The 22145-nt window shown below is 38.5% G+C and overlaps 1 protein-coding gene across 3 annotated transcripts in view; it reads left to right on the top strand.

The window, feature by feature from the left end:
• WT1 (WT1 transcription factor) overlaps nucleotides 1-21713 on the top strand; it is a 41256-nt gene extending 19543 nt beyond the window's left edge. Inside the window, exons 4-9 of one of the 3 annotated variants that reach the window (XM_075837755.1) lie at nucleotides 7364-7441; nucleotides 11828-11924; nucleotides 16844-16994; nucleotides 17234-17323; nucleotides 18221-18304; nucleotides 19327-21713. In XM_075837755.1, coding sequence (XP_075693870.1) covers nucleotides 7364-7441; nucleotides 11828-11924; nucleotides 16844-16994; nucleotides 17234-17323; nucleotides 18221-18304; nucleotides 19327-19448 — 622 coding nt within the window. In that variant the 3' untranslated portion in view covers nucleotides 19449-21713. Of the gene's footprint in view, nucleotides 1-7363; nucleotides 7442-11827; nucleotides 11925-16843; nucleotides 16995-17233; nucleotides 17324-18220; nucleotides 18314-19326 lie in introns of all 3 variants that reach the window. The other 2 variants (XM_075837754.1, XM_075837756.1) reach the window with 2 other exon arrangements.
• The last annotated feature ends 432 nt before the right edge of the window (nucleotides 21714-22145 follow it).

Raw genomic sequence — 22145 nt, 5'->3', positions numbered from 1 at the left:
TCTATCTATCTATCTATCTATCTATCTATCTATCTATCTATCTATCTATCTATCTATCTATCTATCTATCTATCTATCTATCTATCTATCTATCTATCTATCTATCTATCTATCTATCTATCTATCCATCAATCTATGAGAGTATCAACAATATTTTACTTTCGATTAGTAAAATATGGGCAGAAATTTGTTGCTTTAGATCCTAATGATTTCTGCAGGTTTATATAGCAGTCACCCTTTCAGCTTTGACTTATATGTGTTCCATTCAGAGGCATCATTCAGTTCCAAATTTACAGAAGAATACAAATCACTTCATTTATTTCTGTCTCAGATGATCCCAGATATCTGTTCCGTCTAACAATGGGTAGCCCAGATCTCCCATTTAAAATGATGCAGTATAGTAAACCTGTCGTCACCTTTATACTGCTGGAGGGTTTCACTTGTCAGACGCCCAGAGCATTCCAAACTTTAACCCTCCATGTTCTCTCTAATTTCCCCAATCATACAATCAGCTGTGTAAAGAAAAAAACATATTTTCAAAAGAATATTTTCCCCAAATAAAAAGTTATCTATCTATCTATCTATCTATCTATCTATCTATCTATCTATCTATCTATCTATCTATCTATCTATCTATCTATCTATCTATCTATCTATCTATCTATCTATCTATCTATCTATCTATCTATCTATCTATCTATCCATTTACAATGAATTCAATACTCCTAAATCAGATTTGTCTAGATTACTAACCCTATTTTCAAACTCAAAATCATTTTTTTCAGCAGATTTTTGTAAAACAGTATTAAAAACGAAAAAAAAAAAAATGCTGCTTTCATAAGTATTTTTCCACTATGTTGTAGAGGCTCCAATTTTTGTACGGCACTGTCATCATATATCAATCTGAATAAGCCCTAAGGGTAAGACCAGAAAGAGCAGAGATTTCTCATGAATCTGCACTGAAAATCTGCAACGTCTAAACTAACGGTCATTTTGGTATTTAAAGGGCAATGACTAATTAAACAGTCTGTGTGTACTATTTATGGGGGTACTCTTCCAAGGAAACACAGTGATCTGCAACACATATACACTACTGTTCAAAAGTTTAGGGTCACTTAGAAATTTCCTTATTTTTGCAAGGAAAGCACAGTTTTTTTCAATGAAGATAACATTAAATTAATCAGAAATACACTCTATACATTGTTAATGTGCTAAATGACTAATCTAGCTGCAAACGTCTGGTTTTTAATGCAGTATCTACATAGGTGTATAGAGGCCCATTTCCAGCAACCATCACTCCAGTGTTCTAATGGTACATTGTGTTTGCTAACTGTGTTAGAAGGCTAATGGATGATTAGAAAACACTTGAAAACCCTTGTGCAATTATGTTAGCACCGCTGTAAACAGTTTTGCTGTTTAGAGGAGCTATAAAACTGACCTTCCTTTGAGCTAGTTGAGAATCTGGAGCATTACATTTGTGGGTTTGATTAAACTCTCAAAATGGCTAGAAAAAGAGAGCTTTCATGTGAAACTCGACAGTCTATTCTTGTTCTTAGAAATGAAGGCTATTCCATGCGAGAAATTGCCAAGAAACTGAAGATTTCCTACAACGGCGTGTACTACTCCCTTCAGAGGACAGCACACACAGGCTCTAACCAGAGTAGAAAGAGAAGTGGGAGGCCCCGCTGCACAACTGAGCAACAAGACAAGTACATTAGAGTCTCTAGTTTGAGAAATAGATGCGTCACAGGTCCTCAACTGGCAGCTTCATTAAATAGTACCCGCAAAACGCCAGTGTCAACGTCTACAGTGAAGAGGCGACTCCGGGATGCTGGCCTTCAGGGCAGAGTGGCAAAGAAAAAGCCATATCTGAGACTGGCTAATAAAAGGAAAAGATTAATATGGGCAAAAGCACACAGACATTGGACAGAGGAAGATTGGAAAAAAGTGTTATGGACAGACGAATCGAAGTTTGAGGTGTTTGGATCACACAGAAGAACATTTGTGAGACGAAGAACAACTGAAAAGATGCTGGAAGAGTGCCTGACGCCATCTGTCAAGCATGGTGGAGGTAATGTGATGGTCTGAGGTTGCTTTGGTGCTGGTAAAGTGGGAGATTTGTACAAGGTAAAAGGGATTTTGAATAAGGAAGGCTATCACTCAATTTTGTAACGCCATGCCATACCCTGTGGACAGCGCTTGATTGGAGCCAATTTCATCCTACAACAGGACAATGATCCAAAGCACACCTCCAAATTATGCAAGAACTATTTAGGGAAGAAGCAGGCAGCTGGTATTCTATCTGTAATGGAGTGGCCAGCGCAGTCACCAGATCTCAACCCCATAGAGCTGTTGTGGGAGCAGCTTGACCGTATGGTACGCAAGAAGTGCCCATCAAGCCAATCCAACTTGTGGGAGGGGCTTCTGGAAGCATGGGGTGAAATTTCTCTCCGATTACCTCAGCAAATTAACAGCTAGAATGCCAAAGGTCTGCAATGCTGTAATTGCTGCAAATGGAGCATTCCAAGACCAAAGCAAAGTTTGAAGGAGAAAATTATTATTTCAAATAAAAATCATTATTTCTAACCTTGTCAATGTCTTGACTATATTTTCTAGTCATTTTGCAACTCATTTGATAAATATAAGTGTGAGTTTTCATGGAAAACACAAAATTGTCTGGGTGACCCCAAACTTTTGAACGGTAGTGTAGATTAATAACAAACTGGAGAAAAATGACATTACTTGTTGAAAAGCGCCCAGCAGAACGTGAAGAATAAGAAACATTTAATGTTAATAATCACTTGCAGGTTAAAAAGAAACTCCTGCTGCAAGATCCCGGGCTGGTATTTCTAATAAAAAAAACTGGTCTTGAACATATTAATTACACTGCGTTACAGGAAGAATTTGTGGAATTGCTAAATGTAATGGTACAGACCAGCACGGGATGACGGGGAAACTGCAGGAGAGCTGCCCCTTTTAGAATTGATATGAAAGATATTGTGTGAGAAATCATGGGCCAGATGCTGCAATGAGCGACGCTGCTATCCTTGTCTATATCACTCAGGCTTTATTCTGTTGTAAGTTGGCTACTTGCAAAAAAAAATAAACCACCAAAAAACAATAAAAACAAGTATATACAGTTTACCTATAATGTTGTAGTATGGCATATTATACAAGTTTACATTTTGCACTGTACTGCCCATTGCTATACTATTCACACTCTATGCTGGGAAGTACATAGAAATAACAGGACCCCATAGAAAATAACCCCCAACTCCACTGAAAGCTCTGTGCTGATGAATTTCATAATATATCTTTATAGGGGTCGTAGCTGTTTTTTTTTCACCTACAGAGCTCCAAATTAATTGCTTCCATTCACACTGTCATAGAGTTAAACGACAAAAGTTTGGATGCCTGCAGCCACCACTAGGGGGAGCTCATTGCATATAGATTTATAAAGCTAGCATTGAACTCAAAGGGAGCTATAAACATCTGTATGCTCCCCCTAGTGGTGGCTGCAGGCAAATGGCATGCCTCTATGACTGACAGCGAAGAATACATCTTTGAAGAGCAATTTTTTTCTTATATATATAAAAAGGTTAGTCAATGTGATTAGTGCAACTTTCTAAATAGTTTTTATTAACCCCTTCGGGACTGAGACATTTTTTGAGTTTTCATTTCCGTTTTTCACTAACCTCTTTCCAAGAGCCATAACTTTTTTATTTTTCCGTCAATATTGTGGAGTGAGGGCTTATTTTTTTTGCGGGAGGAGTTGTAGTTTATTTTGGTACCATTCATCGTTCCATATAATGTACTGGGAAAAAGTAAAACAATTCTTTGCGGGCTGAAGCTGGAAAAACATTGATTCCTCAATTGTTTTTTGGGTTTAGTTTTTACGGCTTTCAACATGTGGTAAAAACAACAACTTATCTTTATTCTGTGGCTCAATACGATTATGGTGATACCAAATGTATATAGTTTTTTTTTATATTTTACTACTTTTATTGATAAAAAACATTTTGTTTAAAAAAAAATGTTTGTGTCGCCACATTCTGAGAGCCATAACTGTTTTATTTTTTTTACCGGTTGAGCGGTGTGAGGGCTTATTTTTTGCGGGACGAGCTGTAGATTCTATCGGTACCATTTGGTATGTAGAACTTTTTGATCACTTGCGTTTTACATTTTTATTTTTTACGGCGCTCACCGTGCGCGGTAAATAATGTTATATTGTAATAGCTCAGACTTTTACGGACGCAGCGATACAAATTTTGTTTCCTTTTTTTATTTTTTACATTACTTTAGGAGAAAAATGTGAAAAGGGGGGTCATTAGATTGCTGGTACAATACACTGCAATACTAACGTATTTCAGTATATTGTAATTTTTACATGCTTCTGTTAAGCTCCGCCACAGGCAGGGCTTAGCAGAGGCACAGTGAAGGCAGCCCTGGGGGCTTTCATTAGGCCCCGGGGCTGCCATGACAATGGTCGTCACCCCCGATCTCGTTGCGGGGGGGATGAACTGTCGGAGGGGGCCGCCCCCTCTTTTTAACGCCTCAGATGCTGGAGTCATGATTGACCGCAGCATTTGAGGGGTTAAACAGCCAGGAACAGCGCGATCGCTGCTCCTGGCTGTTAGTCCCGGGTGTCGGCTGTAAAATACAGCCGACACCCGCAGCATATATAGCGTGCTCTGCGTGTAAGCGCGCTCCAAACATCAACCCCCGCACCCGGACGTAATAGCACATCTGGTGCGCCAAGGGGGTTAAAATTGTTTTGACTTTTTGAGATATCTTTGTATTCTCTATACAGATCAGCTGTATTGTTCGCTATGACCTGAATAGCGAACTTAGATGTGATGGATTACAGGTGGATCCTGCATGCCAGAGGACTTAGGCTCTGTTCACATCTACGTTGGGGTCCCATTCTGACGTTCCGTCGGAGGTTTCCGTCAGAACGGGACCCTGAACAGACACAAACTGACACCGACGGAAACCAGAGGTTTCCGTTTCCATCACCATTGATTTCAATGGTGACGGAGCCGGTGCCCGTGGTTTCCGCTTGTGTCTGTTGTGCACCGGACCCGTCGATTTGACGGAAGCAATAGTGTAGTCCACTGCGCTATTGCTTCTGTATTGCTTCCATGCTTTGGTGTCAGTTTGTGTCTGCTCAGGGTCTCGTTCCGACGGAAACCTCAGACGGAACGTCAGAACGGGACCCCAACGCAGATGTGAACGAAGCCTCAGTGCTAGATACAGCAGCTCTGTATAGAGAATACAAATCAGCTGTATCTAAAAAAGTAAAAGGAATTTTTAATAAAAACTATTTAGAAAGTTGCACTAATCGCACTGACTAACCTTTGTGTATATATATATATAATTGCCTTTCAAAGGTTTACATAGCCTTTAAAGGAGTTGTCCAGTTTAGAAAACACATTGGCATATACCCTATTGGGGAATTCTGAGTTAATAGAGGGGGGGCCCTCTGTTCAGGATCCTCATCTATTGGCCACAGTGGAGAGCAGTTACAAAGAACGTATTTCGCTCTGGAGGACCTGTCCTGTTTTGTATTACACAGACAGCCAATTGATTTGAATGGGCACTATGTAATGCTTCATTTCTCCTGTGGTGGCGCTGCAGGGAAATTAAACACTTACTGCCAGGATTCCCTACAGATTACAGCTGATCACTGGGGTTCCCAAAAGAGGGACACTTTGTGATCTACTTAATATCAAGTGACCCTCCCAATAAATAGGGATTGTCCAAGGTGGATAATCCCTTTAAGTAACGTGTCCTTTTTTTCCAACATGTGCACCATAGCAGTTGCATGGTCTTCCTCTGTGGTATGATTGGGTTTGAATACATCCATTATATCAATGTATACATATATTGTGAGAAGAATAAAGTGCCCATAGCCTACAATGTTTATCATGTTTGAAATATAGTACAGTATGTAATGTCTGATATTCTTTGTTTCATGTCCCCTCTAAATTGTAAAGTGCTGCGTAATATGTTGGCGCTATATAAATAAAGATTATTATTATAAGTCATTTTTGTCACATATGGGACTATAAATAAATATTACTTGAGTCTTACTTGGGGTATTCGCACATTACCAGGTTATAAAATGAGTCATGAAGATGCCCGGTATTCATGTTATTAGTCATCCATACCAGGCTCACGTGTGCGAACACGATTATAAGAATCTGCGCCAGTCTGATCCATGTGTACGATTGTTGGATTCCCTCAAGAGATGAAATATGTTAAATAATATATTTACACAGTCTGTTTAATAATAACCAAATAACCAGTGAGTTCTCTTGTCGTTACTTATAATTGGAGAAAAGGGGGAGACAGATCCTACAGGAATTCCAAGAATTTTCAAATAAACAAGATGGTTACATCCATAACTTTATTTAACTTGTTTCTGCTTTTTAGAGGAATTAATCCCAGAAAACATGTATTTTTTTAAAGAATTTAGGCTACACTGGCTTACTATTTTTTTTAGTAAAGTGATACAATTAATAAAAAAATAATAGAAATAAAAAATATATTTTATAATATAAAATATATCGAAAAATATATATAATGTATTGTAATAAACTTAAAGGGGTATTCCTATATTAGACTGTTAAGACATATCCACAGCCTAAGCCTAAAAAAGACTCTTCACATATTATGGGTCGAAACGGTGCTTTTTTTTTATGCCAGAGTTTTGACAATAAATTCCACCTTTTTACTCTACTCCTGGAGATGTGTGCTGCTGTCTACAATATTACTTTTTGATGATATCCACAGTATATGTCATAAATACCCCACCTCTGGCTCCTGCACCTATCTCCTGAACAGGGGTCCCTCGACCCCATCCTTCCTATGAGGCCGCAGTCAGTTCCAGCTAGAGCCCTATTTGAGTGGAGTCAAGCTGCAGTACCAGACACAGCCACATGGACGCAAGAGCTATTCTTACATTCTCCTGATAGGAGGGGGATCCACACCGATCCCATACTAATGGCATATCCTCAGGATAGATCATAGATGTTATATCCTGGAAACCCCCTTTAATATTGTGTGGCATATTATGACTGTAATTTGGAGGTCGCTGCCAAGTTCCAGCTATCTCCAATTTACCGTCTTTATCACGACCAGGACACAGTGCGGGACCATCACCTGCAGCCATTGGGGCAGTGGGAGTGTTGTCACTTGGGCTACAGGTGACAACTTGCCACCATGCGCCAAAGGGTCTAATACTCCGCAACTGGTTGAGAGGAGGTGGGTGGGCACAAAAGGGGCAAATATGTCTTGAGATATTATTTGTCTGTTTTGTACATTAAAATAACCGGTGTCTCTTGTGTTGGGGTTTTTCCAGTGATAACCTCTACCAAATGACCTCACAGTTGGAATGTATGACATGGAATCAGATGAACTTGGGTACATCACTGAAGAGGTAAGACTCTACCTAATCTACTTTATAGTTTTATCCCCTTTACTTTCATATAGAAATATTATAGTCTGTGATTTGAAGAACTCGTAAAAGCTCGTCCACCAAACAGGTTGTGATCAACACTATATAAATTATTTACCCTCATAGTAATAATAACACGACTCAATACATACTGTGATAAATAGGTGTTTTATAGAATGGTAAACCATTTTTCCTATTACTGTCTGAGCTGGCTGGGATTTACCATCATAATCAACCTCAGACTAAGTTTTGCCATGTTTTATACATACAAAGAGCAACAAAGCCGAGAAAGATATAGTTCTCCGAACCCATTTATTCTAGAAACAGCACCACCCTTCTCCATGAATATGGTTGGTATTGGAGCTCAGCTTTATTCAAGTTATTGGGGCTTAATTTGCAATACCAAACACAGCCTGTGGACAAGAGTGGTGCTGTTTATGGAAGAAAGCAGGCATGTTTTTTTCCATCTCACAACCCCTTTAACAGACCCAGGCATTTATATGGAAACTCTGGCGTTTTGTATTGAAGCGCGGCCATAGGGTGGAGATTTTTGGACCCCAGTACTAAACCCATTATAGTGCCCCCTCAACTTTCAAGGGCCATTGTGTGCAAAGATGTCATGTTTTGGGGTATATATACTTTATAATAGTCACTTATTTTTCTCATAAGATAGATGTATCTACAAGCTCATTAAATTATGTAATAATATGTAAATTATGTATAATGAACAGTTATGTACATTTTTTGTTTATTGTAATTTGTATTTTTAATTTCACATAATTTTCAATAACTGTGATATGATGAAACCATTCTTGTTTATATCCCGAGGCTGAAAACCCATATAGACCTAATATTTGTCACATCTGTATCCAATACCTTAATACAATGATTATGCTTTATTTACAGAAGACCAAAAAACCCATTTAAAGTATTCTCCTACACTAGTCTGATAATTTTTGTTTAGCTGGTTTGGGGGATGGAGTGACATTTGGCCTATTAGAACTTGTATAATGTACAGTCTGAGCTACTATATACAACCAGCATCCCAACCCCCATGTAGCTAGATAAACTAAAAAAAAAGTGGCAATCATAGGTTTATATGCTATGTAAAGATTTTAAATATATATATATATATTTTTTTTATTTTTTTTTATTTTTTTCTTTAATAAAAATTTGTATCAATGTGTTTGGTTCAACTTTCTAAATACTTTTTATTAAAAAATATTTTTACTTTTTGAGATACAACTGCTTTGTATCCTGTGTACAGAGCAGCTATATCTTGTGCTGAGACCTGAATCCGTTAGGTCAGCGGCACTGACGGGTTCAATGACAGGCAGGATCCACCTGTAATCGATCACATCTAAGTTATGAACTTAGATGTGATCGGTTACAACTCGATCCACGCATGATCCGCTTTCACTGAACCTGTCAGGTTACAGGTTTTAGAGCTAGATACAGCTGCTCTGTGTACAGGATACAAAGCAGCTGTATCTCAAAAAGTAAAAAAAATGTTTAATAAAAAGTTTTTAGAAAGTTGCACCAATCACACTGTTAGGCATTTTTATATTTTAAAAAAACAAAAACATTTCAAAGGAGTACGTAGCCTTCAAACCATATATTTGCTGAAAGCTTTGCACTTCCCTGTAAAAACAAGTGTATTGTGAATGTGGCTTCTCTTACAAGGCACGACTGTCCCAAATTTTGGGCCTTTTAAAAAAGATATTAAGGGACGTGTTTAAAAATTTGTCAGTAAGATTATACATATATAGAAATGTGGATTTTAAATATACAGTCTACTACTAATGTTTAAAGCTGAGTTCAGACGTGGTGGAACTGTCGTGGGTTTGCGTTGCAAATTGTGGACCGCAACTTTGTGGCGATTTACAGTACAGTTCACGTGGATGGGGTTTTCAAAACCAAATATACAGTTTGCAGAAGAAAAATAAGTGTGGAAATCAGAGCATGCTGCGGAGAAGTGTGCCACATCTGAACTCAGCCTAAAGGATATAACTTATATTTTCCAGTTGTATTAATACTACTAGCTGATATTATATAAGTGCATGCAAAAACCGTAGAAAAAAATAATTATATCATATTCTAGCACTCACTGGGCAAACATCTTTGAGTGATTTTCTATGTGAAAAAGTATTCCCACTTTCATAAATATTGTCCATGAGCACATGTATTGTTTCCCATTAAAGTAATGATCATAGTGTATATCATAAGCAATTGTAGCCACCACTAGGTGGAGCTCTAGTTCGAAGTTATCTATGATGATGTGATAGTGAATTTTTCTAAGAAAGTATGGAATTGCTAGAACTAGGACATTTTCTGCAAGTTATTATCGAAATCTGTACAATGCAATTGCAAGTAATGCAGTACACACTTGCAGTTTTTGTGCGAAAGCCAGAAGTGGATCAAAAATGAAAAAAAAAAATGTATAAGGTATAAAGGAAAGAAAAAAACTGATACTTTTCTCTTTTGTATCCACTCCTGTGTTTGGCTAAAAAAAAAAAAAGCATCGAAAACTGCATGTGTCATTCTAGCCTTAGGCTGGATTCACACACACAGTTTGGCTATGTTTTTGTGCATTTTTGGGGCGTTTTTAATAATATTTTTTGCAGTGTTTTTTTTAGTACGGACAGATGTTACATTAAGGTTTATAGTAAAATATAAAATGCACTACATACAACTGCGTTTTGGTTTGTGGCGTTTTAGAGGCACTCTTGTGGTCAGTGATGTTTTTCTTTCCATATCCAGCATGCTCTGGGTATGGCGTTTTTTTCCAGGTATTTTTTCGATAGGCTTCTGTTAAGGACTTTAAAAACGCTAGAAACAAAAGCATGTACAAAATAACACCAAATGAAAACACCACTAAAAACGCCACTAAAAATGCCAGTAAAAATGCCCTATAAAACGCATGTTACATTTTGATGCAGTTTAAGACACCAGAAATTTTTAGGGTGGGAAGGAGGCCTAGGGCTACGATCACACACGCAGGTTTGATGCAGTTTTTGGTGCTGTTTCTTTTAAACAAAGCCAGAATTAGATCCAAAATGAAGGAAAGGCATAAAGAAAAGGCTCATTTCTTTTGTGTTCACTTTTGTGTTTGGCTAAAGAAAACCCGAGCAAAAACTGCATAAAAAAATATGTCATCCTGGTCTAAAGTGGTTCTAAAGGTGGAGTTTTACTTTAAGTTCTTCTCTGATTTATGTTATTTTTTGGTTCTCTACAAGGGCTACAGAGAGGAAATGCACCAACCTTGACCCATATCTGAACTCTGAACATAAAGGATGAGGATGGGAGTTTATCTGTAAGGAATGGCTAACATATAGAACACAATAGAAATAATAGAGAACCTCAACTTTATAATTAATGGAATACAGCCCATCTAAAAGTTCACAGCAACAAAAAAAAAATATCTGACCTGAGCATGTTTTCAGGATAAAGGAAAAGTATCTGTATGGATGATCTACAGCCCTGCAGGAAAACATGAAAGGTTTTGTTCTTTCTTTAAGTCCAAAGCTGCAAAATCTGTGGAAAATCAGTCCGAGACATGGCCTCATCTTCAAGATGTAAAGCCAACATTTTTATCTGTCTTTGTTTGGCTGAGAGTCACAATGCACAGTTTAGCTCGTCTAGTATCAGTGGCCATAAACATAAGCCTTATGAATCTCTAATATGGGATTTTCCAAAAATTCCCTCCCAGATTTTTGCTCCATTTCACAGTCTTTCTTCGTGAAAGTTTCTTATTCCATGTGTAATAATAAAATTATTATACTTTCTACTCCTGTCTTCCAAAGGTGCTGTGGAGTGGGTCACATGGTCCCTTTTGGCCAATCAGTTGAGAGGGAAAAACAGATTAGCATCCTATTCGTGATCACTTACGCCCCCCTACACAGGTGTTCTGGGTGTTGTACATTGGGTGAAATTGCAAATAGTACCATAGCTTTTTAGGGCATCTGATTCAAAGGGGCTGCTGTACTTTACTAACTGTGGGGGGCAAATTGTTCTAGCAATTGAGACATCAGACCCCCGGCCATCAGTAAGTTTTTGCATATCTTAGTGTTATGTATACTCTAGTATAGCGGTAAAATCCCTATAAAGAAAATAACCCTCTCACAGTACAAAAGAGATTTATGATATAATTCTAATGATTTGTACAAAAACATTCAAAATCAGCATTTTGATGACAAATGTTCTCCAAAAATTGTTTCACAGCACAATCCTTGAGATGAAGTTACAATGTATCGGTGTAAGCACAGATCTTATCTTATGTATGTGACTTATTACTAATACTATTGTCTACAATGAAACAAAAAAAGAACATAAAAAAGACTGTTATAATGCAATGTTTTCTATTTACAGCCATGGGACGACTTATGAAAATGACAGCACCCCAATGTTATACAGCTGTGGGGGTCAGTATCGGATACACACGCATGGAGTGTTCAGAGGCATACAAGTAAGCACGGAATCTTTAAGTCATGAATATTACCAAACTTTTTGTTTTGACACTGAAATGTGACATTGCTAGAAAATATCTGAATATATATAAGGCTATTAGTAGCAAGGCCAGATTATTGGGACTGCATCCACCACCTTGGGGCCTCCACCTCCCATTTCCCTCAAGCATTTCCATGATGCTCCCTGCAGGAAGACATAGGAGTCAAAAGTCCTTTTGCTTTGATAGTGTCATAAAATGCGCCCACCAAATGTTTTTGCCCAGGGGCCTCCACCTACCTTGATCTGGTACTGATGAGTGGACGCCGGCAAAATATTTGGCTGAACACTTTACCCCAGTAGATGGGACCCAGTATCGTTTACGTTCCAGGACTGAGATCTCATACAGGTAAAGAACAAAAACAGCAAAAAGTTCCGGGGCAAAAAAAGCATGTAGTTCTTTATAGAGTGCCTGCTTCATGGGCTTCTAGTTAAACCATCACCTGTGGGAATATTTCTTGTAAAGTTAACCGTACATAGCATAGGCCATTTTATTGTAGCAGGGCTTCTCTAAATTTTTGGTGCCTCACCAGTTCAACTAAAGTGATGCCTGGCCCTCACGAGCAGTCAGCATTCGTGCCAAAAGAGTAATATGTAGATGTGGAGTGGAAAGTGTGCTGTGGAAAACGACATAGGTCCCATATCACTCCCATTACAATGCCAGCCACAGTACTAGTCACAATGCCCACAGTGCAAGCCATGGTGCCCCTTCAGTCAGATACTATTTTCTGTTCCTGGCCCGATCTGAGACAAGTCTAAATAAAAATAATGAAGAGCCGTAGAGCCCAACATGTTTATCCTTGGGCTATTATCAGAAGATTATATGAGGATTTTTTGTACAAGATACTTTATTCATGGCTCGAATGGCTATAAGCCTCAGGTGGATAACCATACAATCTCCCACCATTCCTTTTTGGACACCATTAAGATAGAAATTGCTTAGAATATTATTATTTTATTCAAGAATAGGGATTGCATACTGTCATCTGTGATGATCATGATGGCTTATTTGGGCATTGTACAAATTTTGAGGGTTAGATTATCATTTGCTATACTTCATGATTGTTTCTTGGGTTATTTTATGTACATTCTTACTCCATGCTCATTATATTTGACATATTTTATATTTTACATACACCATATTTACCTTGGGTGCAGTTCTGCAACATTGGCACCATGCCCGCCTCTTTATCACTTTTATGGTTCATTGCATCTGTTTATCTCTATTTTGAAGTTTTAAATAGAAAAATAAATTAATTATTTAATGGGATATGGTGATCCTATGTAAATAACACATAATAATAAATATTACATTAATAATAATAATAGTAATAATAGTAATAATAATAATATAATAATAATAGTAATAATACTTCTACAGTTAAACTTGATAATCCAATGGTCTGGAATTGCCATTGGTCCAACATGTATTCAAACACAAATGTGAAATTGCTGGACACAGACCTCTGGTGACAGATTTTAAAGCCAAAGCTCTATAGTCTTATCTGATAAGAAAACAAACATGGCTGATCGTCCCATCAATAAAGGTGTTGACATTAAGAATGTTAGGACTGAGTGATGTTCATTGAGGCAGATAAGAAATTGTAGTTAAGATGCTCGTACAAGTTGTTAGGGTGTCTATAAATTGTATGACTGGTCTACATAATATGGGCGCCAGACGACTGAACTAGCAGATGTTCACGATTGTCTACATAAGTAGAGAAAGGACCGCAGCTTTCAAATGTTTACAAGCTCCAGTAATAATTTTTCTCTACTAAAAGAAAAAACCAAAGTAAGACATATTTCCACTATACATATATTTCCAAATTCTGGGATTGTACAGGATTCTTCCAAAAACAGCGCCACATCTGTCCATGGGTTGTATGGGGTATTGCAGCTCTTTCACTTCAAAAGAGCTGACCTGCAATACCAAATATAAACAATGGACAGGTGTGGAGCTGTTTTTGGAAAATAGCATCCATTTTTTTTTTATAATCCTGTACAACCTCTTTTATTTATTACTTTTTACATTTTGGCTCAACGTTTCCAGTTAACTGGTTGTTAAAGGGGAGCTTTACTTTAAAGGAACACTTCACGTTAAAATGGTACACAGTGTTATGCCCGGTGCATGGCCCGAGGGGGCGGAGCATGACACAGGAAGCCAAAAGAGAGTCACTGTGTCACGCACCGCCCCTCAGGCTCTGCACTAGGAATAACACAGTGTTTTAGATTTGCCTGAAGTGTTCCTTTAGGCTTAAAAACCTGTAGCCTATTAGCCTAAAGTAACAGTACAACACAGCTTTGTCATTCCCTAACTTTTCAAGGTAATTAAATAGTTTTACCAAGATTAGGGGATATTAGCACAATTAAAGGAACACTGCGGGCAAAACATATAAACTGTGTCATGCACCATCCCCTCAGGTCTTGCACTAGGCCTAACAGTGTATCAGTTTTGACTAGACTGTGCCTTAAATTCCGGCTCTATTAAATTCCAGTTCAATTTTTCATTAGGTATTTGGTGTTCTGGGAAGTACAAGGCAGGTCAAGTTACAGTGGTCAAGTGAGATTTTTTAACGTTCCCTTTAGCCACTTACTTATCATTAACCAAAAACTGCTTTGCGTCCCCCATCATGACTTTGCTCCGTGTCAGAGTTTCTGGTCATATCAAATTAAAGTCTGTTTTGGGAATACTATAAGTCGATGGCAAACCACTGAGGTTTCCAGCTTACTAACTACCAGTCTCTAGGAATTTTGTATTAGTGGTGCAGGAAATGTTTTCACGGATACCGATTCGATTCTGTAGCCTGAAGTGGTTTATATATCTAACTCAACTATCTCAAATCATAAAAAAACATTTATCAAAGTAACAAAGACCTTGGTTGTTTACAGAAATATCAACGCTGTCATCAATCTGCTCTGAGCAAAACATAATACCCGCAATATTGTATCACAACTAGGAACAAATAACACAAACAAACAAAAGGAATGTCACAGCTGACGTTACATTGTAGCTAAACACATTACATAATGCTGTCAGGGTGATATAAATAACAATATCAAAACCATCCAATCATTCTTAAGGCCTTTTGCTGTGGAAATTCATTTTATTTTTTTTGCCATACAGAATACATAGGTTTATTTATGCATTAAAGGGGTATTCTGGTTTAGAGAACCCAATTTCATACACGCTATTAGGGAATTCGGAGTTAATAGAGGGGGTCCTCTGTTCAGGATCCTGATCTTGTGACCAGTGTGGAGAATGGCTACAAAGAACGTCTCTCACTCTGGAGGATCAGTCCTGTCCTGCAAAACACAGACAACACATTGATATGAATCGGAACTGTGTAATTCTTAATTTCCCCTGTGGTGGCGCTGCAGGGAAAGTGAACACTTACTGCAATGTTTCCCTACCCGCTTACAGCTGATCACTGGGGGTCCCAGCAGGGGAATTCTTTGTGATTAGCTTATTATCAACTTACCCTTCTAACAAGTACGGATTGTCCAAAGCAGAAAACCCTGTTAAATAAAAAAACAAATAATAACTTTAAAAAAAAATAAAGGGCAGTATACATTCATTAATTTAATTGAGCTGAGCTGCAGAACAAGGCTCAGAATGGATAAACATTGAAGAGACATTTGTTCTGCTGATCGTGGGGGGATTCGGGGGTCCCACCCATCACACATCGATGGCCTATCTTTAGCATAGGCTATCAATATATATCTTAGGAAAACTTCTTTAACCAGTTGACGGCAAGTGGTGCAGGTGCTTAAAGTCTGCGCCAATGTGTACATATGGTGTGGGTTCAAGCTGGCTGCCCGAGCGAGTCTCTGACTGCCCGGGACTTTGAAGAGAAGACAAAAGCAGTTTTCACTGCTTCTATCTTCTCCCACATACACAGTGTTCAATGAGCGCCGTGCAGGGAATAAAGGCTGCTTGTAGCGCAGCTGCCTCTATTGGTCCCGTGGTCATGTGACTAGTCACATGATTGCTGGGATGTCGGTAGTAGGAGGTTGCTGCTGGGTCTAACTAGACCCAGCACACCCTTAGCAGTGACAATAGTCACTATAACAGGGCTGATTTTAGTATAGTGTAAAAAATAATTATGTATATAAAGTCTTTTCTGACCTTTGAGGGGAAGAATATAATCAGAAAAATATGAGAGTAACGAAAAAAAGTGTTTTTATAAACATATACACATAAAATACCCCCCAAAAGAGACCGCCTCCATCAATCACTGTCATAATGCTAGCCCTGACCCAATTAACCTAACATGGACTGTTATATGATGGCGATCACAAATAAAAATTCTAACACTAGAATAACATTATATATTAGTAAAAAAATGAAAAACCAAAAGCCTAAAATTTCTAAAAGGCAATTTTTAAAAAATAATAATTTGCTACAAAGCAAAACCTTCATTGGTCCTGAAAAAAACACTGCAAAAATCATGTCGATATCCGAACAAATAAAAAAATGATAGCTGTTAATATTACACATACTAGAAATGGCTAAACTGTGTCCGGTCCTTAGGGTGCAAAATACACCGATCCTGAACCGGTTAACATTGAATTCAAATTGGTGACTATGAGGGTAAAGACCCAATACATTAACCACCATAAAAGATCAGGGGGAAGCGCTGCTCTGGAGCTTCTAAATATTATATTACGCAAATACCAATGTTACATTTTGGTGTTTCCTGCCTTAGCAGTCCGTCGACAACCCATTATCTATCATCTGTCACCAACAGCAATTCTTATACAAATACAACACAACATAACATCTGACAAGTAATTGTATAGACGGTCGGGTGTATTCGTGTATAGATAGTCATAAAAGAATAATCCAGCTGCTAAATTTCAGATGAATATTTCTTGTTGTAGGATGTTAGACGTGTTCCTGGAGTAACCCCGACTATAGTAAGGTCGACATCAGAAGCCAATGAAAAGCGACCCTTCATGTGTGCGTATCCCGGATGCAATAAGCGATACTTCAAGCTGTCCCATCTGCAGATGCACAGTAGAAAGCACACAGGTAATACAATATTCTGCATACTGCTCTGTCTATAACTTCACGTCACATGACAAAGGTATAGGAACCATTCTGTATATATGAAAAAGTTTTATAAATCTCGTGGTGTAGGCCTCAATTCCATGTATATATGTAGATACCTCCGCCAATACCATGGATGATATGGGGGTGCCGTATTCTTCTCTGTGCAATAGCCTTGCCTTCTATTTGGGAGCAATTAAACTCTTATATATTCTCCTAAGGTGAGAAACCCTACCAATGTGACTTCAAAGACTGTGAGAGGAGATTCTCTCGTTCGGATCAACTGAAAAGGCACCAAAGACGACACACAGGTTAGTAAAATAACGTTTATGTATAAATCCGAACTCTCTTAGGACAAGACCTAATACTCAATCGAAAAAGTTATGTGCTTCAAGGTCTTTGTTGAGGTTTGTATGGACAGAGGGAAAGAATTGACATTTATATATTATATATTTTTATACAGGGGAGTATACAGAAATAACAGGGCCCCAAAAATAATCAGCCCCTCTCCCCACTAAGAGTTCCAAAAAATACGGAGTAAACTTTTGAAGTTAGTGTTTACCGTCCATAATTCTGGGCTGATTAATTTGATTATATGTTATTTTTCTGACTTGATGAAATTCTGACGTATTCAATATTTCCACATTCAAAATAATGTCCATTATTTGTCTTGCCAAGAGGAAGAAGGGAAGTTGACAATTGTTTTGAATACATTTCTTCGTCAGTGCCATATGGGGAAAGTACAGTGCCATATGGAAACACCGTATGGTGGCACATCGAGTGCCTTAGGTCCGTAACAATGACCCATAGAGACTCTGTGAGTCGACATACAGACTCCATGCTTTGCCGTGTGCATGAGGTCTAAGTAGAATATCTTGAATATCAGAGATACTTTGACACTGCCCCATATGGACCCGAATATAGATCTGAATAGGAGGGAGAGTTTTCAAACCTGAGCGAAATTGGTCTACTAGTCAGAATCAAATTAAGTATCTTTTCTGAGAAAAAGAGACAAGGAGCCCTGGGTCAAAAAAGGGACCTTATATGTGGACCATATGGTTATACGGTACTGGTGACTGCAAAGCCTTCCCATTGATGTGAGTCCAGTCTGTTAGTACGATCAACTTTGTCGGTATGTCAATAAGCTACATGAATATAATAAAAAATGCAAATACTTCTTAATAACCACATTATTTTATTGGCCTCAGGTGTCAAACCTTTCCAATGTAAAACTTGTGAGAGAAAGTTCTCCCGCTCTGACCACCTGAAGACGCACACCAGGACTCATACAGGTAAAACAAGTGCGTAAACCTTTATTCACATTTATCTATTCATGTACTGTCCTATTACTAACATCATATCTACATACGATAACAGATAGTTCAGATGATACTAAGCAAAATTTATTTACTCGACTGAGTAACCACACGTATAATAGTCTATTCTCATCCACAGCTGCGATCACAAATCTGCCGGTTGCTGAGCTGAAATCTACCGGCATCCCGTGTTTATTCAGTACTGGCCCCTAGCTTTTTCTGGTGGTTTGCATTGTGATATGTGTAGTCCTTACATAGGGCACTGTAGAGAAATATGAAAAAGAAAATTAAACTTTCATAAATTGGAGAGCAACAGTAGTGTGTTTGTTGATAGTCGATTGGTGTCAGCAGCAAGCAGAACTGTGAATGCAGCTCTGGTCTATAAAACAGGCTAAAACTTAGGCTTGCAGGTTAAGTAATACAATGTATTTGCAAAGTTCTTGAACTTTTTATGTAGATTATGTTTGTGTTCATATGTAACTATATGTTTGAATTACTATAATGTGGCTTATCTAGATGATAACACTTTAATATAAGGGCTAGTTATTAAATTGCCTCCGTGTATGTATCACAAACATAGGGGCTTAGCCATAAGGGGTAGGAGCTGCACTCGGGCCTTGGTGCCTGAGGAGGGCCAAGGACCCCTATGCCACATGAGAAGACACCAGTATTATAAAGGGCACATGGTACAAGGGGGACCCTGTTACAGATTGTTCATTAGGGTCCAGAAGCATCAAGTTTTGGCTCTATCTATAGAACCACCTGCATAGATGAATTACATATTATTATCTTCCTCATATAGTGTCCATAGATTAGATCTAAACTGTAATATTAATTTCATATAGCTGCAATTCGCAAACCTCGAGTAGGAGTCTATTCCACTATTTGTTTATCAGCAAACGGAGATGTGTAGCGCAAATTCTTTATCTAACTTATTTCTCAATTATTAATACGAGAAGATGTTGCTCCATGATAACTGGACATTTCTGTGTTAACAGGTGAGAAGCCTTTCAGTTGCAGATGGCCAAGCTGTCAGAAGAAGTTTGCCAGGTCTGATGAGTTGGTCCGACATCACAACATGCATCAAAGAAATATGACCAAACTTCAGCTGGCTCTATAGATGTTCAGGGCTGAGGTCAATAAGACTTAAATATCTACTGTATCATAGATAAAGCTTCCAGCACATCCATCCAATGGACTTCTCAGATACTAATGAAGAAGTGGGATTCTGGCCGGCTGTCATACATAAGGATTGACCTGACTACAGGAAAGGGAGTGTTCATCTATTTTAAGGGCCATCAAGCGAGAGCCCTTCAGGTTAGATGGATCTTCTGACTCACCCTTAGGGCCTGTCACTATCTTGGAATGCTCCATAGACACTAGAGGAGAAAAGTAGTGTTTGGCCCATAAGCTGAATGTGGCTCTTCATATGGAAAAACTTGGACAACACTGGGCAATTGAATGGCTATATCCTTTTGCTTTGTATATAAATTTTACTTATTTAACTTGCAGAGATCTGCAGCATGAACAACAAATCTATAATGGTATAATTGATGTAGTGTTGTTGTGTGGTGAGGTGTCAAAGCTACTGATTTTCCTTTCAGGGGACTAAGCGTTGATACCTGTTCATAGTTTATTCTGCAGATGTTCTACTTCATGCAAAAATTTTACCGGCACCTTAATAATCTATAAAATCCTAAATATCCATTAAATGTATCTTTATATGTCATCTAGTTGGCACTACAGGAGGCTCCATTTAAGTCTACAGAAATTTTAAATAGACATGGGGGCACTGATGTCTTCCAGGGGCTACCAACTGTACACTGATGGCAGTACACATGTTGACTTTAAAGACGTTGTCCACTTTGGAAAGTCTCTGTTATAAGGGTCAATGTCGATAAACTGATCACAGACGATCTGGCTCCTTGGACTCCCAGCAATCAGCTGTAATCTGTGATGGAACCCGGAAGAGTGTTCAGTTCTCCTACATCGCCACCACAGGGGAAGTGAAGCATTACACAGTTCTCATTGAAATCAATGGGCCGTCCATGTAATAAATGGACATACTGGGTCCGCAAGAGCGAGAGATGCTCTTTGTATCCACCCTCTACTCTGACAGAATCCTCAATGGGCCACCCACCTCTTCAAACTCAGAAATCCCTAATAGGTATTTAAAATTGGGTTTTCTAAATCGGACATCCCCTTTAATTCAGGACCAGGTTAATTCACATTCGGAGGGCGTGCACAGGGCCAATTTTTTTTATAGTTTAAAATATGTTTCAAGAAGGAGACAAGTTGAAATGGGACAGGTGCCATCCCATTAAACCACATCCCATGACTACTTTCTTTAAATGCATCTCAATGTATGCAAAAAAGCTGTAGTCATGGAAGATGCATCATCAGCTCGGCTGTTGTATCAACTATCTCACTCCATAGATGGCAATTGACGTTGTCTATGGAATTGGCTTGGAAACAGGGGAGAAGAATTATAGTTGCATGGTTCACAAATGAGAGTTCAGTTGGGTCAAGTTTGGTCTCCATCAAGATCTAGCCTAAGTCAAATGAAGCCATCTCTAAATCAAGATGTTTGAATATTAAAAGTTTTAGAACTAGAATTTCTTTACAAATGGTTGTAAATTTTGGTTTTATGCCTGAAAGCCAAATCTTGTCTTGTCTTGTCACACTGAACAGCGCATTGGATTTCCACTTTAAGATTGGTTGTCCAAGGACCATATCTCATTCCATCTCATTGTCAAGACTGCACATCTTCAACGTTGTTTTTTATGGAACTCCCATTATCTTCACCTATGATCTAGTTTTCCATTATGGAAAATTAAAGTTGGAGTGACAAAGGTCCTCCTCTACAGTTATGTTGCTCGCAAAGAAGGATTGAAACTAGAAGCCTCCATTATGGGAAGGAGGTTTGGCTCCCTCAATCTGTAAGAGTGCGTCTTATTCTTAAGGGGCAATATAGGAGTCCAACATGTTACTATTGTAAGAGTGTGTAAGTGTGAGTGAGTGGGATGTTTTTATATTTTTATCATTGAATGGTGCATTAAAGAATTATTTTTTGTAGACTTTAATTTATTTTACAGCTTAGACTAGAAGTAAGCAGTCTGCCAATAAACATGCTTAGGGACCAAAAGCGCTTTCCAACTTTTCCATGGCACTATAATTAACTCTGGAATAAGTCACCTACCAGTCTGAAGGGCAAATGATAAATGTCATTTATTTCAGAGGAAAAATTGTCATTTTCAATTCTTGGAAGCGGTTGGGCGCATCAGTTTGACATTTGTGAACAGTGTAAAGGCTGCACTGGTTTTGTGGCCAATAATTGTAAATATGCTGCTTAAATGGTATTAAAATGTAATGAGAAGTAATGAAATTGTTGTTCTGTCATTTATTGACATCGCAGTTTATGCTTATTGTGTCCCATATACATTTCTATGCTGTAAGTGTAACCCTCCAAAGAAGTGATGCAACTTATATGTGCATGGCCTGCCTTAGGTTGTGTCACGATCTAGGGGTATGTGGACCCACTAGGCCGCTCCGCCGTAGCGGAGAGGCAGCTTACCAACTCACAGTCTATGCAAAAGTCTATGGAAGGAGTGTAGCACAAGGGTACCTGGGATAATCCAGACCGCGGTAAGGGCTCTGGCACAGATGGGGGAGATGTGGCGGGTTGCGCCAGACGTGGCGGATGGTATCCGGGATGGCAGATGACAACAGATGTGGCCTATTCCAGCAGTTGAGGCAAGGCATGGCTCAGATACGAAACAGACTCGGGAACAAGACACAGCACAGGATATAGGAGATT

The sequence above is a fragment of the Rhinoderma darwinii genome, chromosome 9 (genome assembly GCF_050947455.1).
Source record: "Rhinoderma darwinii isolate aRhiDar2 chromosome 9, aRhiDar2.hap1, whole genome shotgun sequence".
Taxonomy (NCBI): Eukaryota; Metazoa; Chordata; class Amphibia; order Anura; family Rhinodermatidae; genus Rhinoderma; species Rhinoderma darwinii.
This window is presented reverse-complemented; position numbering and strand designations above follow the sequence as displayed.